Source organism: Podarcis vaucheri (genome assembly GCF_965113315.1).
Source record: "Podarcis vaucheri genome assembly, chromosome: 2".
Classification (NCBI taxonomy): domain Eukaryota; kingdom Metazoa; phylum Chordata; class Lepidosauria; order Squamata; family Lacertidae; genus Podarcis; species Podarcis vaucheri.
In genome coordinates, this window is record NC_138760.1 from 86,436,440 (window position 1) to 86,458,933 (window position 22,494).

Sequence of the window (22,494 nt, forward strand, 5' to 3'; positions counted from 1 at the left end):
GCCAGATATTTTGTCTTTTTCTGTTAAATCAGAAGATTGTTTAGGGTAGGCACTCCCTGATGCTTTGGGGGGAGCATGTTCACTTCAGCTATTACCTGTTCCCCATGGATGAGAACCCAAGGCAAAATGACTGAGGAATGGTTTAAGCCAAGGTACAGAACCTCCACCCCCACGAAGCCATTTCTCCCAAACCTTGCCCACCATCAAAACTTGTATAATCAGCTGAAAATCCTATGTTGGCTGTTTCAAGCCACAAAAGGGGGGCATACAGCCCTAAAGCAGCAGGATTTAAGACCCTGCTCGCCTGACAATGGAGGCGGGGGGCTTGTGTGTTTAATCCTGCACAGTTTGGCAGGTTTCATAAAAGCACCTTCCCATTTCAGGAAGGGGCTTACATGGAATCCCTTGCTACAACAAAGGCTTTTCCCTCTGTTGTAAAAACGGATTCAGAAAAATGATTTGCATCAGAATTTCCTGCAAAGATGAAGGGGGGAGATGTTCATTTTAGCAGCACTTTGCAAGGTACACCTGATGTCATTGTGATATCAGGTGATTCACAAATGGGTAGATCGCCCATCTGTCAGATTTGCCCCACAAGGACAATCCCCAAAAGGATCTGGCCTGTGGAGACAAAACTATTTTTCCCACCCAATTTAAGCTACAGTGGTGCCCCGCAAGACGAATGCCTCGCAAGACGGAAAACTCGCTAGACGTAAGAGTTTTCCGTTTTGGAGGTGCTTCGCAAAACGAATTTCCTATGAACTTGCTTCGCAAGACGACAATGTCTTGCGAGTTCCTGCTGGTTTTTTCCCTCCCCCCCCTTTTCTAAGCCGCTAAGCCGCTAATCAGCTGATCCGATCAGCAGATAAACCGCAAAAAGCCGCTAATAGCGCTAATCCGCTAATCCTTCAATGGGCCTGCTTTGCAAGACGAAAAAACGCTAGACGAAGAGAATCACAGAACGGATTCTTTTCGTCTTGCGAGGCACCACTGTATATCCTCCCTATGTGCCATACTGTTTCATGTCAACTTTTGTCCCATTGTGTCTACAAAACAGGACAGAAGCTGAAAGCCGCCAATACTAACTAGACAACATAGTTTGGCTGCATTCTTTATCAGCTTTACAGGAATAATCATGTAAGATAGAGTGACTTTGATTACAACTATGGACTCCAGAATTTCTCTGAAAACAGTATATTCAAGGTGGCCCTCAGTCATGCATCATCCCAACTCCTCTCCTAGCTTCATCAGAATGTCTCTTCCAAACTTAGCCACACACAGCTTATGGGGAAGGCCTTCTTTACACAGTTGTGGGACAATTCAATATCTAGGGAGTAGATTTTCAGAAGGCACTTGAAATAAAAATAATGCAACATAAAAAGGTTTGCACTCTCTAAAATGAATTAAAGTATTGAAGCTTTGTCACTGTTTGCTTTTGATTTTTTATCCTAAGTGCCAAATTAATGTTTATAGTATTACTTTCTCAGGTACTTATATCTGAAGGATTAGGACGGTATGCAAAAGACCCGAAGTTTGTTTCTGCTACGAAACATGAGATTGCTGATGCTTGTGACATGACTATTGATGAAATGGAAAGTGCTGCGAGTAATCTTCTCAATGGGAACATTAGCAATGGAGCCAATGGTGACATGTTCCCCATTTTAAATAGACAAGATTATGAACTTCAAGACTTTGGTCCTGGCTATAGTGATGAAGAGCCAGATACTGGTAAATATGAAGAAGACTTAGCTGATGAAATGATATGCATTACAACCTTATAGTATTTAGCAAGAAAAAAAAAGTTTGATTTTAAATAAACAAAAGTGCCTCATAGTTCCAAGATGCTAGGCACTAGTTGGAATTAATAAGGAATCAAGTTTTGCACGAGTGATGATGTCACATTGCGAGGAAGCCATACTTTTATTTCTTCTTAAATATCTCCAGTGTGGTGAAACAGGATCAGAATGGCAGGATATTGACAAGTCCTTTGTATAGAATCCTGAGCTCATCAGTGAGTGAAGGTTGGTTATTAGACTGAAAGAGATGCTAACCAGCCTGTTTTCAGATGTTGAAGAAAAAGTTGAAAGATTGCTGCCTTTCAGTTTTGTGCTGCTGCCCTTCAGAGTGTAAAACTTTCTCAGCGGAAAAAGGTTTGGCACCAAAAAAGAAAGTCTGCATGAGAAGGATATGGTGATGAAAATCAAAAGTGTCATTACCTCTGATTATATGGCATATCAAATGTCCACTACATTCAACATATCCACTCAGATATTATTTTCAAATTTGCCTCCTTTTTTTAAAGTATTTGTCTAATACAGTTTGTCAAACACTACCTACATGAGATTGTTTTATTGGACTGATGCTAAAAAGCATTTCTCTCATATGTAACACCAGTTTACATAGCAAAATATCATTAAAGATAGTCTGTTTTATGACTGTCACATTAAGGGCAAAATATACTGGAATAATTGCATTTTTACCAATGCACTTGCAACCAGGTTAAAGTAGAGTTAGATAAGATAGTTTGTTAAAAATTATATAGCAGAAATTATTGTAAATAAATTGTAATCTACAAACATTTGTATTTGTAAAGAGATGTTCTATATTTTGTAATTATTGTACCGTAATTGAACTGCAGCAATATTTATGGAGCCTAATTATTGTAATTCTCCACAGAATTCTAGATAGAAGTATTTTTACTTGGATTGTATAGAGCTTTAGGATTAAATATTTAAATAGAGCCACCTCTTATTTCTTCATTGTAAAAAGCTTTCGAGGTAAAGATTTGAGAAACTTGATGCTACAGAGATTTTATAAATATTTTGGGCCTATAGGAGTCTCACTTTATTTAAAACATGAAAGATGACTATTTATAGTCTTATATTTGGAAAGTTAAGAGATTTGGAATTAACTGTTATCTTTTTTATTTGGAAACTTCTGATTTTTATTTATACTACAACTCCTGCAATAACAGGTAAATAAAAAGAAATGAATCGAATTAGGCTACGCCTAACAAGGTTTTCTTTTAACCTTGAAGTATATATATTTACAGATTAACTGACCAAGTATTTTACTTGGTGTAGAGAATTCTTATGAAGAAATAATTTAGCTGGTGGATGCAAAATGTTAACAAGTTACTCTGCTTGAAGTGGAATGTGCGATGAAGCAGTCATTTGCAGAACCAAAAGATTCCTAATATGTTGGGGAAATGGATGGCATGGTGGCCTCAACTTCTGTTGTTCTATGTGGACTGTTTCCAGGATTTATTTTTATGCAATCAAAGGAGGGCTTAGACATTTGTCCATGATGCAGTAAAATCCTGATATTGAGGCTAATGCAATTTTGGAGGCAGGTGAATATCAAAAATCTATTTTATTAACACGATAAATTGACTTGCTTTGCCAAGTAACCTTATCAGGGTTTATCTGTATTAACAAAATAGGTAGCAATTCAAATCACATTTTAAAAAGTGTGACCTATACAAACTATGTTAATATAACCATTTTGTACACAGTGGCAATTTGCTATGGATACCTTACAGACCTCTTCTTGAATCATTCTTTCAAATGCCAGGAGAGAATTTAAGGGTTTGTAAATTGTTTCTTGACCTACATCATTTTGTATGAAAAGAAATGCAAAATGTTCTTCGGAATAAAAATGTGTAATAATTTTATTATACTTGGGGCTCTTTTTACTAGCAGCTTCCTGAAGGTGGTTACCTCCTGACGTCATAGACACATAATCCATAGGTAAATAAGTACTTCTTGTACAAGCATCCCTATAATAAATGGGAGCTGTGCAATTTGCTTCAACAGAACAATCTCCCAGTAGTTTATGAGCCATACAGAAATTGTAAAAAAGAAAAGTTGTCAGTAGGCTTTCCTGGGTTGATTTGCTTAGATGGTGGAGGAAACATTTGAGTTTTGCAATTACGTGGAAAAGGAACGGAAGAGAAGAAGCGCTCAGCCTCGGCAAGACACTTTTCAGGGTCAGATAAGTACAAGTATCAGAAACCAATATAGTTGATCAGGTTGCTCTTTACATCCAGTCTCTGCCTCCCATCTCAACAAAACTAATTGAGAATGACTTTCTCAGACTAGTTCACACCTGTAGACTCTCTGTATCTGTTCATTCTACCATGCAGCACAGCATGGAAGCAAGCCTTGGGCTTATACCAGAGCTCTAAAATAAACGTTGTGTGTATGTGTGTGTGTTTACAAATATAAGCACCTTACATGAGTAGGCCTCAATCCATCTGCCAGGGAAAAATGGGGACAGATTATGCAAATGGGGCCTTTATGCAGAATCAGATTACAGGTTCAATTTAGGGTGGCAAAAGACCAGTAACTCCAGAACTTGTTTCTGTTCTCCATCACAAGCAGAATCCAAATAATGGCACATTTCATTTGGCTGGTAACTTGTTTGGAAAGTTCCTCGTTACTAAGGTTGTGTTGGCCATAAATATTAGGAGGAATGGAGGTGCTACTAACCAGATTCAGCAACCTTTGATGTCTCTATACCAGCCTTCTCCAACCTGGTTTTCTCTAGGCGTTGTTGACTCCCAACATCCATCAGCCCCAGCCAGTATGACCAATAGTCAGGAGGATGTGGGAGTTGTAGTCCAACTCAGTTGTGAAAGGCTGCCCTATACGGTATCTGATTTCAGTTGGATCGATTTAAATTAGTCATGCAACTCGACAAACAGCAGATTCAAAAATCCTCTACCGAATGACCAAATGTTTGCTCTATAATGAAAATTGCTATAAAATACAAGATGATTAAGAACTTTGCACTTTGCACTGTAGAAATGATAATAATAATATAGAACAGTAATTCGTGATAAAGTACACAATGTAAGTAGCAAATATCCAGCAACTACTGTTTTCTAGCCTTGCCAGAGAAAATACATAAACTTATTGCTGCCTAGCACACAAGAGACCTCATTATGCCAGAGAAGGAAAGTCACACACACACTTCCAGTCCTGCTAAAAATGAAAAACTACAAGCCCTTTTTGTTCCCCCTCCTCATGCCACTCCAGAACCCACAGACTTCCAGGGCCCTTCACAGATGTTGTCCATGCCTAACCCAAACTGCCCTCAATTTGCTATGTTCTTGCTATACTGGTCTTGTGTCCAACAACTCATCTTTTTCATACTATGGAAATTCAGAAAGCTCATATCTCTTGCAGCTCAAGGCATACAATGTACAGTCCCCAACTGTCATTTTTAACCTCAGCTGTTTCAGCTGATTTCACTCTCAGAACCTCATGTTCCTATGGCAACTGCAATCATTCCCAGAGTTCATTGGTGCTGAACATGTACATTCATGTTGTGCTGATACAGGAATTTAGGCACATCTGTTTTTCATCCCCCACCTCCATCCCCGATGACTATTTTTTTGCCCCAAACTTTTTTTCAGCAAATTGCTGGGCCTCTAGCTTCATAAACTATGATGCAAAGCAAAGTGTTTTCTCTTATTAATATATTACTTCTATGTTGCAATTAGGATATAGCTGGAGAATTATAAATGCTGAGCTCATTTTTATGAACTATTAACTGGGGAAGGAGATCCCTTACCTGCTGTAAATTCAGCCACAGCATTGAATCAGGACAGCATTTGTCATGATAGTAAAATCATGCTGAATAAACCAAGGGGAAAATAAACAGAAACACACACACAAAAATGGAATGTGGGGATTAAGCACCACTGTTCTGGCAGCATGATAAACAGTTGCTTATACTGTTTACAATAATCTTCAGGGTCATATATATTATACAATAACATGGATGGAGAATCATCTGCAGTTATGTAAACAACTATTAAACCAGGTATTTTATCTTCTACCACAGCATCTTTTAGTAATATGCAGTATTTTAAAATGGCGCTCTACATCAATCACATCATAGTGGGCTAATAAATCATATGATTTGGAAGATCACTGCATTCTAAAAGCCACAAGGTAATCATGCTATACTGGATTGAATGCCCTGAATGCAGTACAGCACACTACAATTGCCTCAGTAAAGTCTCTCTATTAAAAACTCACGGTTTGCATCACACTGATTGATCTATGACTTTTATCATGATGAGTAAATCATTTTGGTCCCAGTTTAATGACAGAACATTTATCACAGAAATTATTTACCTGATTTCTTATGGGACAGTGCTCACTGCAGTCACATTTTCTCTTCAGTAGCATTCTTATGCCAACATGCCGTTCTTCTTCCCAGTTAATTACAATGCTCCAGTTTTACTGCTTTGCAGCAACACCAGGTAGCAGGACCTGCTTAGAGCATCTGCAGTTGTCCCTCCAGCCAGCTTTTGAGTCAGCAGGTTTTTTTTAACCTGTTTCCACTTTTCTCAAGTGAATGATGTTGCCTTGAAAGTCCCAAGGAATCTAATAGGGGGCTAGCTACAGTTAAAAGGTTCTGATTACTGCACTTGTTATGTTGCTCACATGCTGAGAAACAATACCTTGGGTTCAGATCCTTAAACAAACCTTTTAAGCTGAAATCTTTCCCAGTCTGCAGCTGTATTAGAATTTTTTTAAAAATAATAATAATGTGTTTTTAATGTTTTGTTTTTAATGGTAGGTGTGTATGCTGCCCTGATCTCCTTCAGGAGGAAGAGCAGGATATAAATTCTATTAATAATAATAAACTTCCCATAATCCTCCCAAGTTCCTTGCAGTATTGGCCAATGTTAACTCATTTCATAATGAAAATTTCTCTGAGTTTATAAAACTACAGTAATGTAAAAAGTAAACAGAGAAGGTGGTTTCAGTCTCGCTGGTCCAGCAAGCATGATTCAGATGTACAAATTGGCTTTCTGCCTAATCATGTGCCTGTTTACTTAGAAGGGCTGGCTCACTCATGTGCTGTTGACTAGAGGGCTGCAATGGTGTGGTTAATCAAACACAAATGACATTGTATTATCACACACCAGCTTAAACACAAAACCTTTTTAGCCTAAGTTCAAATGTTCAGTTGGCAGATATTAAGTGTAGAGAAATAAGTTTATTTACATGCCTGTGTGAGCCAACCGTATATGTCCCACTGACATAAATGGGCCTTACTCCCCACTGTGAATGTACGTAGAATAGGGGCCTTCTGTGTGCAATGCCTATGGCTAGATTATGTTGCAAAGGTTAAAAACCAAAAATAAAACAGCCACATATATTAAGCTCTTAAAACTAGTGGTTTATGATAGGGTAGGTCCATGTGCACTTGCCCCTTCTGGACAGCCGGTACACTCAGCAATGGTAGTACTAGTGATCTGTGTCAGATGGTGAGAAAAGCCACTCTTGCCTAATCAAAACTGACTCTGGTGACCATTTGTTCACCAGCTTCAGAAGTACTGATATGTCAGTGCAGTTCACAGACGCATACTCAGATCTGTACACTGTGCACAGCATTAAATCTATACTTTGTATTTTAATATCATACTACATCATAGTGCTGCTTTTGCCTTGCAAAGCAGCAAATTATAGGTGTTAAATTAGGGAAGTTCATTTTACACAGTTTTTCAAAACAGATTCTACAGAGGGCAAATGCAAAAATATATCCTAGAAATATGGGGGGGGAGAGATTAGCAGCACACTAGAAAATGTTTAAAAACATGTAATTACATTAGCTGCATTTTAAATAAGGATTCTGAACATGTAATAATTATTCTAAACAACTGTACATGTTTAGAAACATCAGGAATTCATCTTCTACAGTTGCTTTTTAATATTATATACAAAGGGCTCAACCCAGCATAAGTTAATCATGATTTCATTAAATGAAATCAATGAAACTCAAGTTATCTGGGACATTATCCACTACTAACTTTGCAAGGTTGTGCCAACAATGTACAAAACAGAACACTGATCTGAGAAATTTAACTTGGACAAAATTGCAATACCCATTTATGAAATATGTGAGAAAAGTGTAATGAGTAAGGGTCAAGTGATTTTAGTCCAATGTGTGACAAGAGCCGGGGATTTCCTACTAGATGACATAGCAGTACTGGTATTTTTCTCTTACTTTTGATCCTATGTGGAGAATACACAAGGAGGATTTCCTTGATTAGTCAACATGGGACTACCATTTACGTAAGCACCCAGACCAAAGTTTGGCTAGTAAGTGATAGCCCTCAATGATAAGCAATTCTTCCTGGACAACTAAGTAATAAAGATGAACACAGCAGCAGAACGAAAGTGAAAAAACAGCAAGCTGCTATTAGAAAATATATTACACTGAAAGCCAGATAATTAAAAACAAGTGACACAGTGAAACATCCATAGCTATAAACAATTAAAATATGTTCATGGTAACCTTTGTTATAGTCAATAACAGAAAAGGTACATTTAAGATTGATCTATAAATTCATTCAAGCAAGCGATAAAATATTATTATTATTATTTCTATGAGGTTCTTTATTCAGTGGTTCTGATGAAATCTGAAATGGTGCAATTTGGATTTATGCCAAAAATTTACAACCCCAGCTCTATTTCATTATCATGTCAAATCCTGTGACTGCAGTAGCCCAATATCCTCATTCTACTGGAAACCCAGAGTCTTCTGTCCCCTTTGGCCTTGGCTAGAGTGTGCCCTGTGAAAACTTGTAGGGATTTTACTGCATGAAGAAATGATAGCAACACCATCCCTCCAGCCTAATGAGTACAACTAGGTATACAGTTTAGGTTAAGGTAATAAGGAACATCATTTTCTCCAGGTGCCCTTTTCTGCTTTCAATTGCCTGTCACTGAATTATCTGCCATGTATAACTTGTATCAAAGCAGATTAGGTTGCAATTTTAAGGTGAGGAGGGAAGGAACTTGCATTCTCACTAGCAAGGCAGAAGTACCAAAAAGGGGTCCTGCATTTCTGTCCTTTTCTACTTTTTAAATAATTTCCCTTCAATTAAAGTGGGACATAATAAATAGAAGAAACTATACTAGCTCGTTTATTCCCTGGGTGTTTTTATTATTATTATTATTATTATTATTATTATTATTACTACTACTACTACTACTACTACTACTTAAAGTTTATTAAATGTACAGTGATACCTTGGTTTACAACCATAATCCATTCTGGAGGTCCAGTTATAAATCAAAACAGGTTGTAACCCAAGGCGCGCTTTGGCTAATGGGGCCTCCCAAAAAAGAAAAGAAAAAAGGTTGTAATCCAAAAGAAAATGGGTTGTAATCCAAAAAGAGAAACACACACTTTAGGGTTTGACATGGTTGTAATCCAAAACGGTTGTAAACCAAGGTACCACTGTGTTAGTCACTTGTTGCCTAAAAGGTCTCCCAGCTTGGTAAGGCTGAAAAGAGAGGCAACATTAGTTTAGGGATGTGTTGGGAAACTAGAAGGGTCTGCCTCCTTTTGATTATGAATCCAGTCTTCCCCTGATGCCCCTCTTTTCAGCCCTACTAATACCAGAGCCATCCCATAAGTTGGGCGACAGCTGTGGAAGCTGTCACGGTGACAAAAAAGCTCTTCCTCTTTAAAGGTCAGAGCAGCCTCCTTCTCCTCAGAGAGGAAGATCAGGTGCTTTCTATGGCCCTGGAACTCCCTCCCCAGGGAAACAGTACTCCTGGGCACAGTGAATATTTTAGTTCCTATACAAATGACTGAACGACTAAATTATTCACTAAATTGCACACAGAAACCTTAACATGTGGGCCTGCTACTATAAGCACAAGGTTCAGCTAAACCTAGGCTGTACAGCTGTACAACAACAATGTCCTCAACATCCAAGTTGGCATCGAATGCTTCATAGGCAACCATTATATAACTTGCTGTACCTGTAATTTATTAAGAGTAACAGAAGTCATTGACAGCTGGAGATAGTCTCCTTTTTTGTTTATTCATACTATTATTCTGTGCACTTGTTGAACTCATTAATTGCTTTTATAGGGGACAAATGGTCCTACAATTTTATTTTATTTTTGGGGGGGTTCCTAACTTTAGTCACAACTCAACAAATTTAGTTGGTGCTAATTGTTCCAGTTAAGATAAATCGCAAAACAAAGCTTTCTGTGGAACTTTGTTGTGGATTCATTTTTCTGAAGTGTATTCTTAAGTATTAGATCAACCAGTCCTCTTTAATGTGTATGCTCAGTCTTCTATATTTAGTATAGCCCTGAGAAAAATCTCATATAATATCCATGTTATAGTGTAGGGAAATTTTTCTGTAAGCCCACAAACTACATCCTAACTAATCAAGATCTTAAGTCAATTCCATCATAAGATCCTACTACATGAAGTAATAAATATCTATGCATATCAGCCATGCTGCTATCAAGCAATTTCTTAGATATTTTTACCTGTTCTTACTTGAGGGTGCAGCTATTTTCTGAACAATTTTCATTACACACCAAATCTCTTTGTTTGACTGAAATAGAAAATTGATTTTCAATATTATTAGAATACATTCTGCAGAGAACATCACAGCTAGTTCATCGCTGAGTTTCCAAAGTTTTGGGTTTATATACAGGAACATTTTTCTCTTGAAGCGATGGTAGTCCTTTGATTATATCAGCAGCTTTCTCTGCTACCATGATGGTTGGGGCATTTAAATTTCCACTTACGATACTAGGCATTATTGAGGCATCAACAACTCTCAGGTTTTCTGTCCCTATAACTTTGGTCTGGGGATCAACCACAGCAGTGGGATCAGAACTCTGTCCCATTTTACAAGTGCATGAAGGATGGTAGGCACTATCAGCCTTTTGTCTTATGAAGGCATCTATTTCTCCATCAGACTGAACATGGCTTCCTGGCTGAATTTCAGGTCCACGGAATTTTTCAAAGGCTTCCTGAGCAAATATCTCTCTTGCTAGCTTCACACACTGGCGAAATTCCCAGACATCTATTTCTGTAAATAAGAAAGACAAAGACAAAGATTCTAAGCATGCTCAACACTGAGCATTATTACTGTACTGCCTATTGCATACAGGCAATATCTTAGAAATGCAAGTAAAATGTGACAAGTCAAGAACAGGACAGGCAGGGAATGGGTACTGCCTTATTTAATACCTTTTTTGCTTCTCCCACAAAGCTGGCTCCAAGGTCCATTTCCATCGTGCCAACCTTTAGGCCATCTTGCTCGTCTTCCAGTACAAAACAACAACCCACGTGCGAGCAGCTCTGTCCCCTCCAGTGAGCCACTTCTATTTAGCATTTCACTCAGTTCACTCCAATCGAGATTTACTATGTGATCAACATTCGTGTTGAATTCAGACAACCCTCTATTTTCTAACTGAAAACTTTAATGATAGAGCAAATTCATATAGGCATGGAAGCGGCATGGTATGCATGTTTATGTATCTGCTCCTTCAATGGTGCATCATGCAACTGCAAGAACTTTGCATGCACAGCACAGCACACAAAATTTTAGACCGCAGTACTACAACCAGAAGTTTAGGAATATCCAGTAGAAGTAAACAGGAGGTCCTCAACATGCCTTTCTAGACATTTTAATTGTGGCCTGTACTGTTTTTATTTTGTATTGGCTTACTTCAGGCAACCTGATTCCATTGGGTTCTACCAACCTGGAAACAGCAAATTTTCAGGAACAATTTCTAGAAACAATTGAAGGTATTTTTGTTCCTACAAATTTTTCCAGCTGGATAAAAAGGTCTATGCCATGAATGTGTACTCTGTATTATTTTTAAATTTGCTGTCATTTTTAGTGTTTTTAATGCTTTGTACATCGCCATGAGGCATATGTTGAAGGCAATTAATTAATAATGTTGGTGGTGATGACTACAACAACAACAGTTACACATGTGGGGAAACATAGTTATCTGACAGAACTGAGCTCTCAGTAGATGATACATGACCACTTTGCCATGTCCTACATAGTTTGGGATGAATGGAAAATGATACTAAAATGAAATGCAAAGCAGTGCTCTCATGGTTTTGAACCACAAACCAAAAGAGACAAGGTATAGAATACAGATAACCTACACAACTTACCTGTTGACAAATAGTTGGGCTCAAGGACAGGATGCTCTCTTGGGTCTGTACTTTTCAGCTTTAGCCATCCTATACTTGTACTTCGCATAGGTCCAACATGAACCTGCAACAGCCCCCAAAGAAGATATGAAATAAGCTATCAGGATGTTCTTTCTAAATTAATACAGTTTTAAAAACTGACTTCTCTATAAGTTGTCCATAGTACATCTGAATACAAGAACCTCAGCTCCGGAACAGTTAATCCCTAACCCACAACGCAGACAAAACATCCTCCTCAAATCACCCCACTGCCAAACAAACCACCATACAAAAACAGGAGGCAATACATGTGCACCCTCAAAAACAATATCCAGGGACATCTCCTCCCTCAATCATTCCACCTTCCCCTAACTCAGCAGGCGGCAGCAAGGTCCCTTTTCGCCTTTTCTGAAGAATTTTGAGGTGAGGCTGTGAGGCCTCCACCCTCTTTCTTTCCTTTCTTATGAAAAATTATTACTATTAATATAATGATATTATTTATTTATATTTCACCTTTTCCCCAGTCTGTTCTAAAATAGAACAAGATGTCCTGATTCCACATGCAGCCCAGAAGCATTAATGGGAAGGGGAAGTAAAGAGAATAGAGCATGTGCAGGCCTGTGGGTCTCTTTGTAGTCAACCCAGCCACAGACGAAAATAAAAGAAAGTCTGCAAAAATGATTTTTAAAAAAATTAAAAACCCAGAAGTGACACTGGGCACCAACAAAAATATCTGATGGATACAATGGCATCTGTGGGTGCCATGTTGAGGGGTACCATGAAAGAGAAATGGTCTGATTTAGATCTTTCTCTGCTGTTTTACTATGACAGAGTGATTACCAAGGATGCTGAAGGACATAATCTGATTTTTCTATTTACAGTGGTACCTTGGGTTACAAACGCTTCAGGTTACAGACTTCGCTAACCCGGAAGTAGTACCTTGGGTTAAGAACTTTGCTTCAGGATAAGAACAGAAATCGTGCAATGGCGGTGTGGCAGGCCCCATTAGCTAAAGTGGTACCTCAGGTTAAGAACAGTTTCAGGTTAAGAACGGACCTCCAGAACGAATTAAGTTCTTAACCAGAGGTACCACTGTATATGCTACAGGTAAAATGGAATTATGGCAGCACAATTTTTCAGGTAGTACTTTTGTTTCTTCATAATTAGTGTTCTTGTACCACTCACTTGGTAAGCTTCCAGTTGAGAAGCAACACGTCCATGATCAATCACCTGAGAAGGGAGGAAGTGGAACTGAATATCTGGATGAGAAACTCCAGGTCGACTTCTGATAAATCCCCCAGACTCTAGATGAGCAGTGGCTCCGTCACCTGAAGAATGGAAATACCATAGGGGAGATTCAGAAATTGTGCAATGGGGAAGAGAATTTTGTTTTTTATAAAAAAAAACCAGTTCTGGCTGAGAGAAAGCATATTCCTGGCAATCCTTTCTGAAGGCTTCTGAGGGATATGACTCCTCCGTGTGGAGGTAGAAGACGCAGTTGGAGGGGAACACGTGGAAGAAACCACGAGTTATCTTGATGCTAATACATGGATCCTGGACAGCCATGTTCTCAGAAGAAAGCCCCACTAAAGTCAGTAAGATTACCAGTAACTGACAAACTAAGAGCAGGCAGGAGGAAGGTGGTTAGAAGAGGCAGCCAGCCAGCCTAGTAATCCACTGTCTCCATCACTGCTTAGGATAAAGAATCAGCAGGGATAAGGTGGTGGCGGCAGATCGCAATGCCAGCTGGCTGCCACTTCTGACCTCCTTCCTGCAGGTCTCCACCTACCAGGTCACCCCTTTGTCCTGCTTGGCTGCATCAGCATGAGAAGGAATGGGAAAGGTCTCGTGGGTTATTGGGGTGAGGAGGAGGGTGTTGGCAAGGGCTAGATGTGGGGGTTGGGCATGCTGTAAGGGACTGGCAAGGTCCAGGGGTGGGGAGTTGTCAAGGTGTGTGTGGGGGGTGTCTGGTGAGGGAAACTTGGTAAAGGGTATAGGTGGGGTTGGTGAATGAAAAGGTTAGTGGGGGGGGGCCTGGTATAGATAAAATGTGTTTACTGGTCAAAGGTTTCTCTAATCAGAGTGCTCACAGGTATGTACATTCACTTGGATAGCCCCTTTTTATTTCAAAAGCCAATTTGCTATCCCTATCTAACAGCATCACATGACACTATTTTAAGTCCTACCTGTACATTTCCAGAACCATTCAAGCCCAATCTTGACCATCTGAAGAGGCTTTTGTGCTTTATACAATGTTACAGGTTGAGTGCATTTCTGTTGTACATACACTTCTAAATGATCTTGAAGATTCTGGCCAACTCCTAGTAAAAACAACAACAACAAAACTGCCAACATTATAGAAATAAGTACAGCTTGGATTCTAAGATAAGGTAACTTAAGGAACAACATGGGGGTAAAGTTTTCCATCACTCCCTGTAGCTGACTAACTTCCTTTAGTTAACTTATCTTAGATTCCAAGGCAAGCAGTTGATCAGTGTAAGCAGAACTATATTCAACCCAAACACAGTATTGGACACACACCTGAAAGGTTGCAGACAACAGGAATTCCTAATTTTTTTAGGTCATCTGCATTTCCAACTCCAGACAGCATAAGTAACTGTGGGGAATTTATGGCACCTCCACTTAAAATAACTTCTTTACTAGCAAAAACCTGAAATAAAAGAAAGCTAATTGTTAATGAATATATTTTTGATACAATAAAATCAGTATTTCAAAACAACCTTTCAGAGAGCAGCTGGGTGATAAATGTCAATTTCCATACAATTTGTGTTAGGCCAGACAGATGAGTCTAGACAGTCAGCCGGATCTGACTGTTTGACAAACACACAAGATGTAACCGGCTGTGCATTCACATAAACAATACTCTTCTATATATTCTTATCACAATATCAAATGTTTATCTTGCATATAAACAACACATAAAGTGTAATAATATATACGGAAGTCCCAATAGATCAGTTCATTCATAAAGACCAAATATCTGGTAGTTTCTGTTCCACATATGTTCATAAAGTCCATATTGGAGCCTACTACAGTTCTACAGAGTTGACAAGGATTTCCGGAATAATGCCTTGTTTCGCTCTCATGGACTTCATCAGTGGTACGTGTTCACATGTAGTATATCAAAGTTTCATTTGTCCCAGTGTAACTACTTCAAGCAGCACAGCAGCCTTGCTATAATTCTGCTGCAGTAACATTTTATTTTTATTGCAACTAAAAATCTATTACCTTTCCAGAAATTTCTTTCTGGATAGGAAATTTAATTCTTACCTTTTTCTTTTCTCCATTTTTAACATACTCAATGCCAATGGCTTTGGTCCCTTCAAACAAAATTTTTGTAACAAGTGTACTGTCTTCTGCAGACAAGTTTGGGCGTGGCAATGCAGGGCGAAGGTACGCACTAGCTGTGCTCCATCTTTGACCTACAAAATATAGGTTTACATATTACAGAAGTAACCAAAATAATCCATGCCCTTTCAGAGCTACAGAAATGATTTTCTTGCTGTTTTGAAATTCTGCATTTGTTCATCTCCTTTAAAATAACTGCTCCAATCCAGCAACATGCAATCTATTAACTTGCCCACTGGAATAAGTTTACACACACATCTCCCATACATAATATGGAAGGGGGGGGGACACCCTGCTGGGCAGGACGCTGTGTGAATTTATCATTTCTGCCCCCAACTGAAGTTCTGCCTCAATCTATAGAATCACAAACATAACACTCTATGCCTATTGCTGTACTCTTAATCCCACCCGACTCCAAAAACTGACAGTGCTGATCACCTTTGCTGGGGGCAAAGGAAGGGTTCGAATAGTAGTTGTGTGGACCGGGTGCATAATACCTTGCAGAGAGAGAGAGAGAGAGAGAGAGAGAGAGAGAGAGAGAGAGAGAGAGAGAGAGACTGTCTACATTTAAGAATTAAATGCAAATCAAGTGGTTAAAAGTGCTGTCAAAGATTATTCTAGAAATTTAGTGGGTGCAAAAGATGGCCATCAGTTGGCATTCTCATTCAGCCAGAAAAAACTAATTTCAGTAAACTGACAAATCAGTTCTACTGAAGTGAATGCTTTCTGCAGATTGGTTTCCATAGTAATTCCATTATAGATCATTTAATCCAAGTCAACAAGCCATGTTTACCAGAAGAGAGGCAAATTAGATACTTTTGTGTGGTTCTTGTTGCTGTTTCACACTCATTTCTGGCTTCCCTAACTAACCCCACAACAACTTCTTATAAATATTATGTTGAATAATAAAAAAAAGACTATAAGACCCTGCTGGATCAGACAAATGGCCCATCTGGTCCAACATCCTGTTCTCACAGTGGTCATGTATTTGGCTCGCAAGTTGGATTCAAGGGCAAGAGCACTCTTCCCCACCCTCTAGCTTCCAGAAACTGGTATTCCAGAAGCACCGCTGCCTCAAACTGTGGAGGCAGAGCCTTGGCTTCATGTCTAGTAGCCATCAACAGCCCTCTCCTCCATGAATTGGTCTAATCCTCTCTGAAAGTGTTGGTGGCCATCACTGCCTCCTGTGGGAGCAGGTTCCATGGTTTAAATATGCACTGTGTGAAGAAATAACAGAATGCATAAAATAAACACACTTTGCAAATATACATAGCATAAAAAGATCAGCAGCAATAATCAAACTGTCTTTTGGATAAACTTGTCCATCATTAGTGATTTTACTGAGAAATCCTTGGCAAACTTCCAAGGAATCTCAGGGCTTCACGGCAGTTTCAAAAACAATTGTGATTATCCATGTAGAATGATTATTATTATTTGGTAAATAGACAAGTTTACAAACATTATTTGAAGGCTAACCTTTGTGTATTGTCATATCCATCCAACCAAAGCCTTCTTGTTGAAAGCCATTCATATCCTCTGTGAAGGGATACCCAGCTTGTTGCGCTGCATCCAAAAATGCACGGTGAAGAGGGTTTTTTGTTTTCCCCCTGGACACATTAAGTGGGCCATTCCCACCTCGATACAAATCAGCACCCAGCTCATGTGTCTGTGCTTTCTTAAAATACTGCAAACAAAACTCATAATCCCATCCAACAGCCCCTTCCTTGCTCCACCTGTTGTAATCCTCTGCGTGGCCCCGAATATACACCATAGCATTGAGGGATGATGATCCCCCCCACACTCTTCCTCTGGGCCAATACATAATTCGATTATCCATGTGCTTCTGTGGTGTTGTGTGGTAATACCAGTTATATTTCTCATCACATAGGTTGTAGGTTAGAGCAGCGGGCATATGGATCTTCCACAGCAATTGCTTGCTATCCAAAATGGTATCTTTTGGCCCGGCTTCCAGGAGTTTAACAGTGTTGTGAGGATCTTCTGTCAATCGGTTGGCTAATACACATCCTGCAGATCCAGCTCCAACAATTACATAACTGAAAGAGTCCACATTCTTGGCACTAACTTGAGATAAAGCTCGTGAAGTGTTCAGTTGTTGTCCACTGAAGGCTTTGGAATTTTTCAGCATATGTTTTCCAATTAATAATGTTCCTACTCTATGCATTTGGCAAGCAAAACCACATTTTAGAAATTCTTTGAGTAAATAAGACATGTTTTCCTCCGTGGATCTTCTGGTGTACACAATATAGGTTCAAATACTTTAACCTAGAAAAAAAAATCTCAATAATTGAAATGTATGACTCAAATAGATAAATCTTAACAAACAGGTTTGTAAATATGTGGTCTGAATCATAGATTTAAGCCCTAATACTGTTGTAGTAGAAACAAAAACATGGTCAGTTGCAGGGCTATCCTGTTGATAACTTTCCAGACATGTAACTATATTAGTCTGTTGCAGCAAAAACAACAGAGTGTCTTAAAGACTAGCAAATTATTGTGGCACAAGCGCTTTGGAATATCTTTGGCATATCACCCACTTCATCAGCTCCACCTGGTACCAGCTCCAACTGGTACACAGGCTGAGACCCTACCTGCCCGCGGACTGTCTCGCCAGAGTGGTGCATGCTCTAGTTATCTCCTGCTTGGACTACTACAATGTGCTCTACGTGGGGCTACCTTTGAAGGTGACCCAGAAACTACAACTAATTCAGAATGCGGCAGCTACACTGGTGACTGGGGGCAGCCGCCGAGACCACATAACACCTGTCTTGAAAGACCTACATTGGCTCCCAGTACGTTTCCGAGCACAATTCAAAGTGTTGGTGTTGACCTTTAAAGCCCTAAACGGCCTCGGCCCAGTATACCTGAAGGAGTGTCTCCACCCCCATCGTTCTGCCCGGACGCTGAGGTCCAGCGCCGAGGGCCTTCTGGTGGTTCCCTCATTGCGAGAAGCAAAGTTACAGGGAACCAGGCAGAGGGCCTTCTCGGTAGTGGTGCCTGCCCTGTGGAACGCCCTCCCATCAGATGTCAAAGAGATAAACAGATACCTGACTTTTAGAAGACATCTGAAGGCAACCCTGTTTAGGGAAGTTTTTAATGATTAATGTTTTATCATGTTCTTACTACAGTGGTACCTCGGGTTACATACGCTTCAGGTTACAGACTCCGATAACCCAGAAAGTGCTTCAGGTTAAGAACTTTGCTTCAGGATGAGAACAGAAATCATACTCTGGCGCCGTGGCAGCAGCAGGAGGCCCCATTAGCTAAAGTGGTGCTTCAGGTTAAGAACATTTTCAAGTTAAGAACGGACCTCTGGAACGAATTAAGTACTTAACCCGAGGTACCACTGTATTGGGACGCGGGTGGCGCTGCGGGCTAAAGCCTCAGCGCCTAGGGCTTGCCGATCGAAAGGTCGGCGGTTCGAATCCCCGCGGCGGGGTGCGCTCCCGCTGCTCGGTCCCAGCGCCTGCCCACCTAGCAGTTCGAAAGCACCCCCGGGGGCAAGTAGATAAATAGGTACCGCTTACCAGCGGGAAGGTAAACGGCGTTCCGTGTGCGGCTCTGGCTCGCCAGAGCAGCGTTGTCACGCTAGCCACGTGACCCGGAAGTGTCTCCGGACAGCGCTGGCCCCCGGCCAATAGATGTGAGATGGGCGCACAAACCCCAGAGTCTGTCAAGACTGGCCCGTTCGGGCAGGGGTACCTTTACCTTTACCTTTACCACTGTATTCTGTTGGGAGCCACCCAGAGTGGCTTGGGAAACCCAGTCAGATGGGTGTGGTATCAGTAATAAATTATGATATTATTAAAGGTCGGGTCCTGCAGGGCTCTTTCTTTTCAGATGCCAACAAAGGACCTGAGCAAGCAAACTTGCTTTCTTCTGCGCAGGGCAAAAAGGTGGCGGGGGGGGGGTTAGGGGAGAGAAATACCTACAGCAGAGTCGAGGCACCCAAATGAAGAAACCCCCCCCCCCCGCTGTCATCCACCTCCCTTTAACACCTGCTGCCTTACTGGAAAGTTCTCAAGGATCTGGCCCACACTTGTGAAGGCCTGCGTCGTGCTTCCTTGATTTGTTCGGGACCTTGCGAGGAACCTGCTGAGGGAGCCAGCAAGTCTGCTGTTGACTGGGATCATACGGGGCTGGAATGAGATAGTATTTCCCAGCCAGAGGCTTACTTTATATATATATACTGTATAGGGGGTGGCTGGTCACGTAAAGAGCAGCAGGCAGGAGCGCCTGGAAGCGGGGCGCGGCGAGGGGCGAGCAAAGAGCGCGTTTCTGAGGCGACTCCCGCCACCCAAAGCCACCCCGCTCGCTCGGCCTGCACCCCCTTTTTTCCCGCCGCCTTCGTAACGGCCCTTCTCTCTCCCAACCGCAGTCTCGCCGACTTGGGCCAGGCTCGTGGTTGCTGTTTCCTCCTCCAGCCACTTTACCCACTCACACAATCAAACCGAAGTTCGTTCTCTCGTCCCCGAAAGCACCGGCGCCTCCGCCGTCTCTGCAGCTTCCCTCACTCATCCGCCACCCCGCGCACCCTTTCCTTCTCCGTTGCGCAGCCGCGCAACTTTTTTGACGGGGGCTGACGGGCACTTGGCAAGTCCAAAGAGCAGGCAGGCAGGAAGGCATTGGAAAGGGGCGTGTTCCTCAAGGGGGCTGGCCGGCTGGACCCTTGTACAAAATATATACAAATATATATACAGTATACACACACACACACACAGCCCCCCCTTCAGGAACACGCCCCTTTCTATTGCATGCCATTCGCAGGCTGCCTGATTGCAACTGGGACTTGTCAAGCCCAAATGAAAAATTCCTCTCTCGGTCGCGCACTCGGGAAATCGGTCCAAGTGCCCCTTGGACTCGCTCTGTGTGGGAAGAAGAGGAGCCCGGCCTCCCCGCTCGTCTCTCTCTCTCTCTCTCTCGGCGAGGGGGAGGGACAAAAGCGCGCCGAATGAATGGCGCCCTTGTGTCCCTGAGTTGCAGTTAGCCCGCAGCAGAAAACATCTCAGCACGCTGTGCAGGTTTTTCCAGATCGCATCTGGTTTCTTTCGACGCTTCCGTCTCCCTTCCCCCGCTTTTCTTCTATCTCAGCGTGGCAGGGGTGATATAAATATAGCCGCTTCCTGGGAAAGAGTTATTTGACTTTAGGAGTTCCACAGAAAAGGAAGCGCGCTTCAGCTGTAACTTGAAAAGGATTAAACGACACACACGTGGGCAATCATACCTTGTGCTGCGTTGCTTTCCTGAAAACTATGCTTCCATAAATTGTTTCCCTCGCGTTACACCACTTCCTTCTCTGACCGCTGTTGTCCAAGAGGTAATGCGAAGACCCCATATCTCCTGTTCTACTCAAGCCTCCAGCGGTTTGGGTGAAACACTGAACTAGATGACTTAGATTGAACCATCGAATTGTAGAGTTGGAAGGGATCCTGAGGGTCATCTAGTCTAACCCCCGACAATGAAGGAATCTCGACAAGCATTTCCTCATCCCAATTTGAAATCATACTGGACTGCTTAACTTTAGCAAACGTGATAGCTGTTTTATTGCTGCTGCTGCACCACCAGCCTTAGCCAAAAAATCAATTTCATTTGCATATTGAAACATGAAAAGTTACGGGAAAGGTGATACACACAAAAATACACTTCATAGGCGTTTTACAAAGCATTTAATCTAGGGTCTCCTCAACTAGTTAGGAAACAACTCCTTTGTGCTTCTTTTCCCTTTGTAAAATGGAGCTCCAATTTCTTGTTACTGCATGCAATTTAACTCTTTCAGATATGTTTTGGGAAATTTTACATATAGTGTTAGATTTAAGTTTCATTTAGATACCATAGAAATCAATGGTACCAATTTTTCACACTGACGTCAGTGGGCTCTAAATTCTACTTAACCATCTGGATCTTTTCCAGCTGATAGTATTAGTGACAGCATCAGTAAATGAAATATTTTAATTTGGGAGTTGTTCTTTCATTGCAAACTACTTTAAACAATACTGCTTTAAACAATCACGGTTTCCTCCAGAAATTCTTGGGAGTTGTAATTCGTTCAGCATGCTAGGAATTGTTAGGAGACCCTCCTATTCCTGTCAGAGCTACGGGGAATGATAGTTAAACCATTCTGGGAATTGCTACTCTATGAGGGGAACAGGGGTCTCCTAACAACTCCTTAACTACAGCAGGGGTCAGCAAACTTTTTCAGCAGGGGGCTGGTCCACTGTCCCTCAGACCTTGTGGGGGGCCGGATTATTTTTTTTGGGGGGGGATGAACACATTCCTATGCCCCACAAATAACCCAGAAATGCATTTTAAATAAAAGCACACATTCTACTAATGTAAAAACACGCTGATTCCTGGACTGTCCGAGGGGCGGATTTAGAAGGCAATTGGGCCGGATCCGGTCCCCGGGCCTTATTTTGCCTACCCATGATCTACAGCTACCAGGATTAGTGGTAGGGGAGCCATTACTAGGGCCCAATAGAGTATGGTTACCAGACATCCCCGTGTCTGCCCCTGACAAAATCCATCCCCGGAATGTCCCCGGATTTCATTTAATGTCCCCGGATTTATACTTTAAGTGTTGTAGATTTATTAGTAGGGAATGAATGTTGCATGATTGGTTCAACAGCACAAGACACATTATATGGGGACTTCTGGTGAGGCAACATGGTGGGCACCATGGCAGCGAGCAGCTCCTGAAGCTACCAAGCTTGCTCTGGGCTGCTAAGACTGCTGCTGCCGCTGCCACTACTGAAGGGGAACCGGGGATGCCTGGCGCGTCAACTGGGAGAGCCACTGACACACACACACCCTACGGAACCCAAATCGAGCCAGGAGCAAGAGCACCCGGTGAACTGCCTAGTGACGCTCCAGGGCCAGGAAAACCCTGGAGCCAATGCAAAAGGAAAGGGGAGAGGAGGAGAAGGAGGAGAGAGAAAGAGGGAGAAAAAAGAAAGAAGCCCCGACCTTGCTGCGCCGCTGCCGCTGAAGAGAAGAGGTAGGAGAGCACCGGGAGGGCAAGGACATGTGGCCGAGCCTACTACAGAAGAGAAGATTTTACTTCTTAATTTTTTAAAATAACTTTTTTTCTCTCTTATAAAAAAAAAAGGCATCCCCGGG

General features: G+C 41.4%; 2 protein-coding genes across 33 annotated transcripts in view; one reads left to right on the top strand and one right to left on the bottom strand.

Moving 5' to 3' along the window:
- Positions 1 to 3,673, top strand: part of CACNA1D (calcium voltage-gated channel subunit alpha1 D) — a 201,710-nt gene extending 198,037 nt beyond the window's left edge. For all 28 annotated transcript variants that reach the window (XM_082209169.1, XM_082209165.1, XM_082209170.1 and 25 more), the window contains one exon: positions 1,488 to 3,673. In XM_082209169.1, coding sequence (XP_082065295.1) covers positions 1,488 to 1,781 — 294 coding nt within the window. In that variant the 3' untranslated portion in view covers positions 1,782 to 3,673. The remainder of the gene's footprint in view (positions 1 to 1,487) is intronic.
- Positions 3,674 to 9,171: 5,498 nt separating this feature from the next.
- Positions 9,172 to 21,016, bottom strand: CHDH (choline dehydrogenase). 5 transcript variants are annotated; one of them, XM_082209838.1, is made up of 9 exons: positions 20,603 to 21,016; positions 19,389 to 19,517; positions 16,837 to 17,643; positions 15,283 to 15,434; positions 14,533 to 14,662; positions 14,178 to 14,312; positions 13,177 to 13,319; positions 11,974 to 12,076; positions 9,172 to 10,870 (listed from the first exon to the last, which is right to left on the bottom strand). In XM_082209838.1, the coding sequence occupies exons 3-9, from the start codon at positions 17,588 to 17,590 to the stop codon at positions 10,452 to 10,454; spliced, it is 1,836 nt and encodes a 611-aa protein (XP_082065964.1). In that variant the 5' UTR covers positions 17,591 to 17,643; positions 19,389 to 19,517; positions 20,603 to 21,016; the 3' UTR covers positions 9,172 to 10,451. The 5 variants fall into 5 exon arrangements, with proteins under 5 accessions (XP_082065964.1, XP_082065967.1, XP_082065965.1 ...); XM_082209841.1 differs by lacking the exon at positions 19,389 to 19,517; XM_082209839.1 differs by lacking the exons at positions 19,389 to 19,517; positions 20,603 to 21,016 and adding an exon at positions 19,830 to 20,529.
- Between the last annotated feature and the right edge of the window lie 1,478 nt (positions 21,017 to 22,494).

Bases quoted from the DNA above. Each gene is read 5' to 3' on its own strand.
- CHDH (XM_082209841.1), bottom strand. From the start codon at position 17,590: ATGTCTTATTTACTCAAAGAATTTCTAAAATGTGGTTTTGCTTGCCAA. The intron at 14,663-15,282 runs GTAAGAATTAAA...CTTTTATTTCAG, and splicing joins AAAATGGAGAAAAGAAAAAG to GTTTTTGCTAGTAAAGAAGT. The intron at 12,077-13,176 runs GTGAGTGGTACA...GGGCTGTTGCAG, and splicing joins CTCAACTGGAAGCTTACCAA to GTTCATGTTGGACCTATGCG.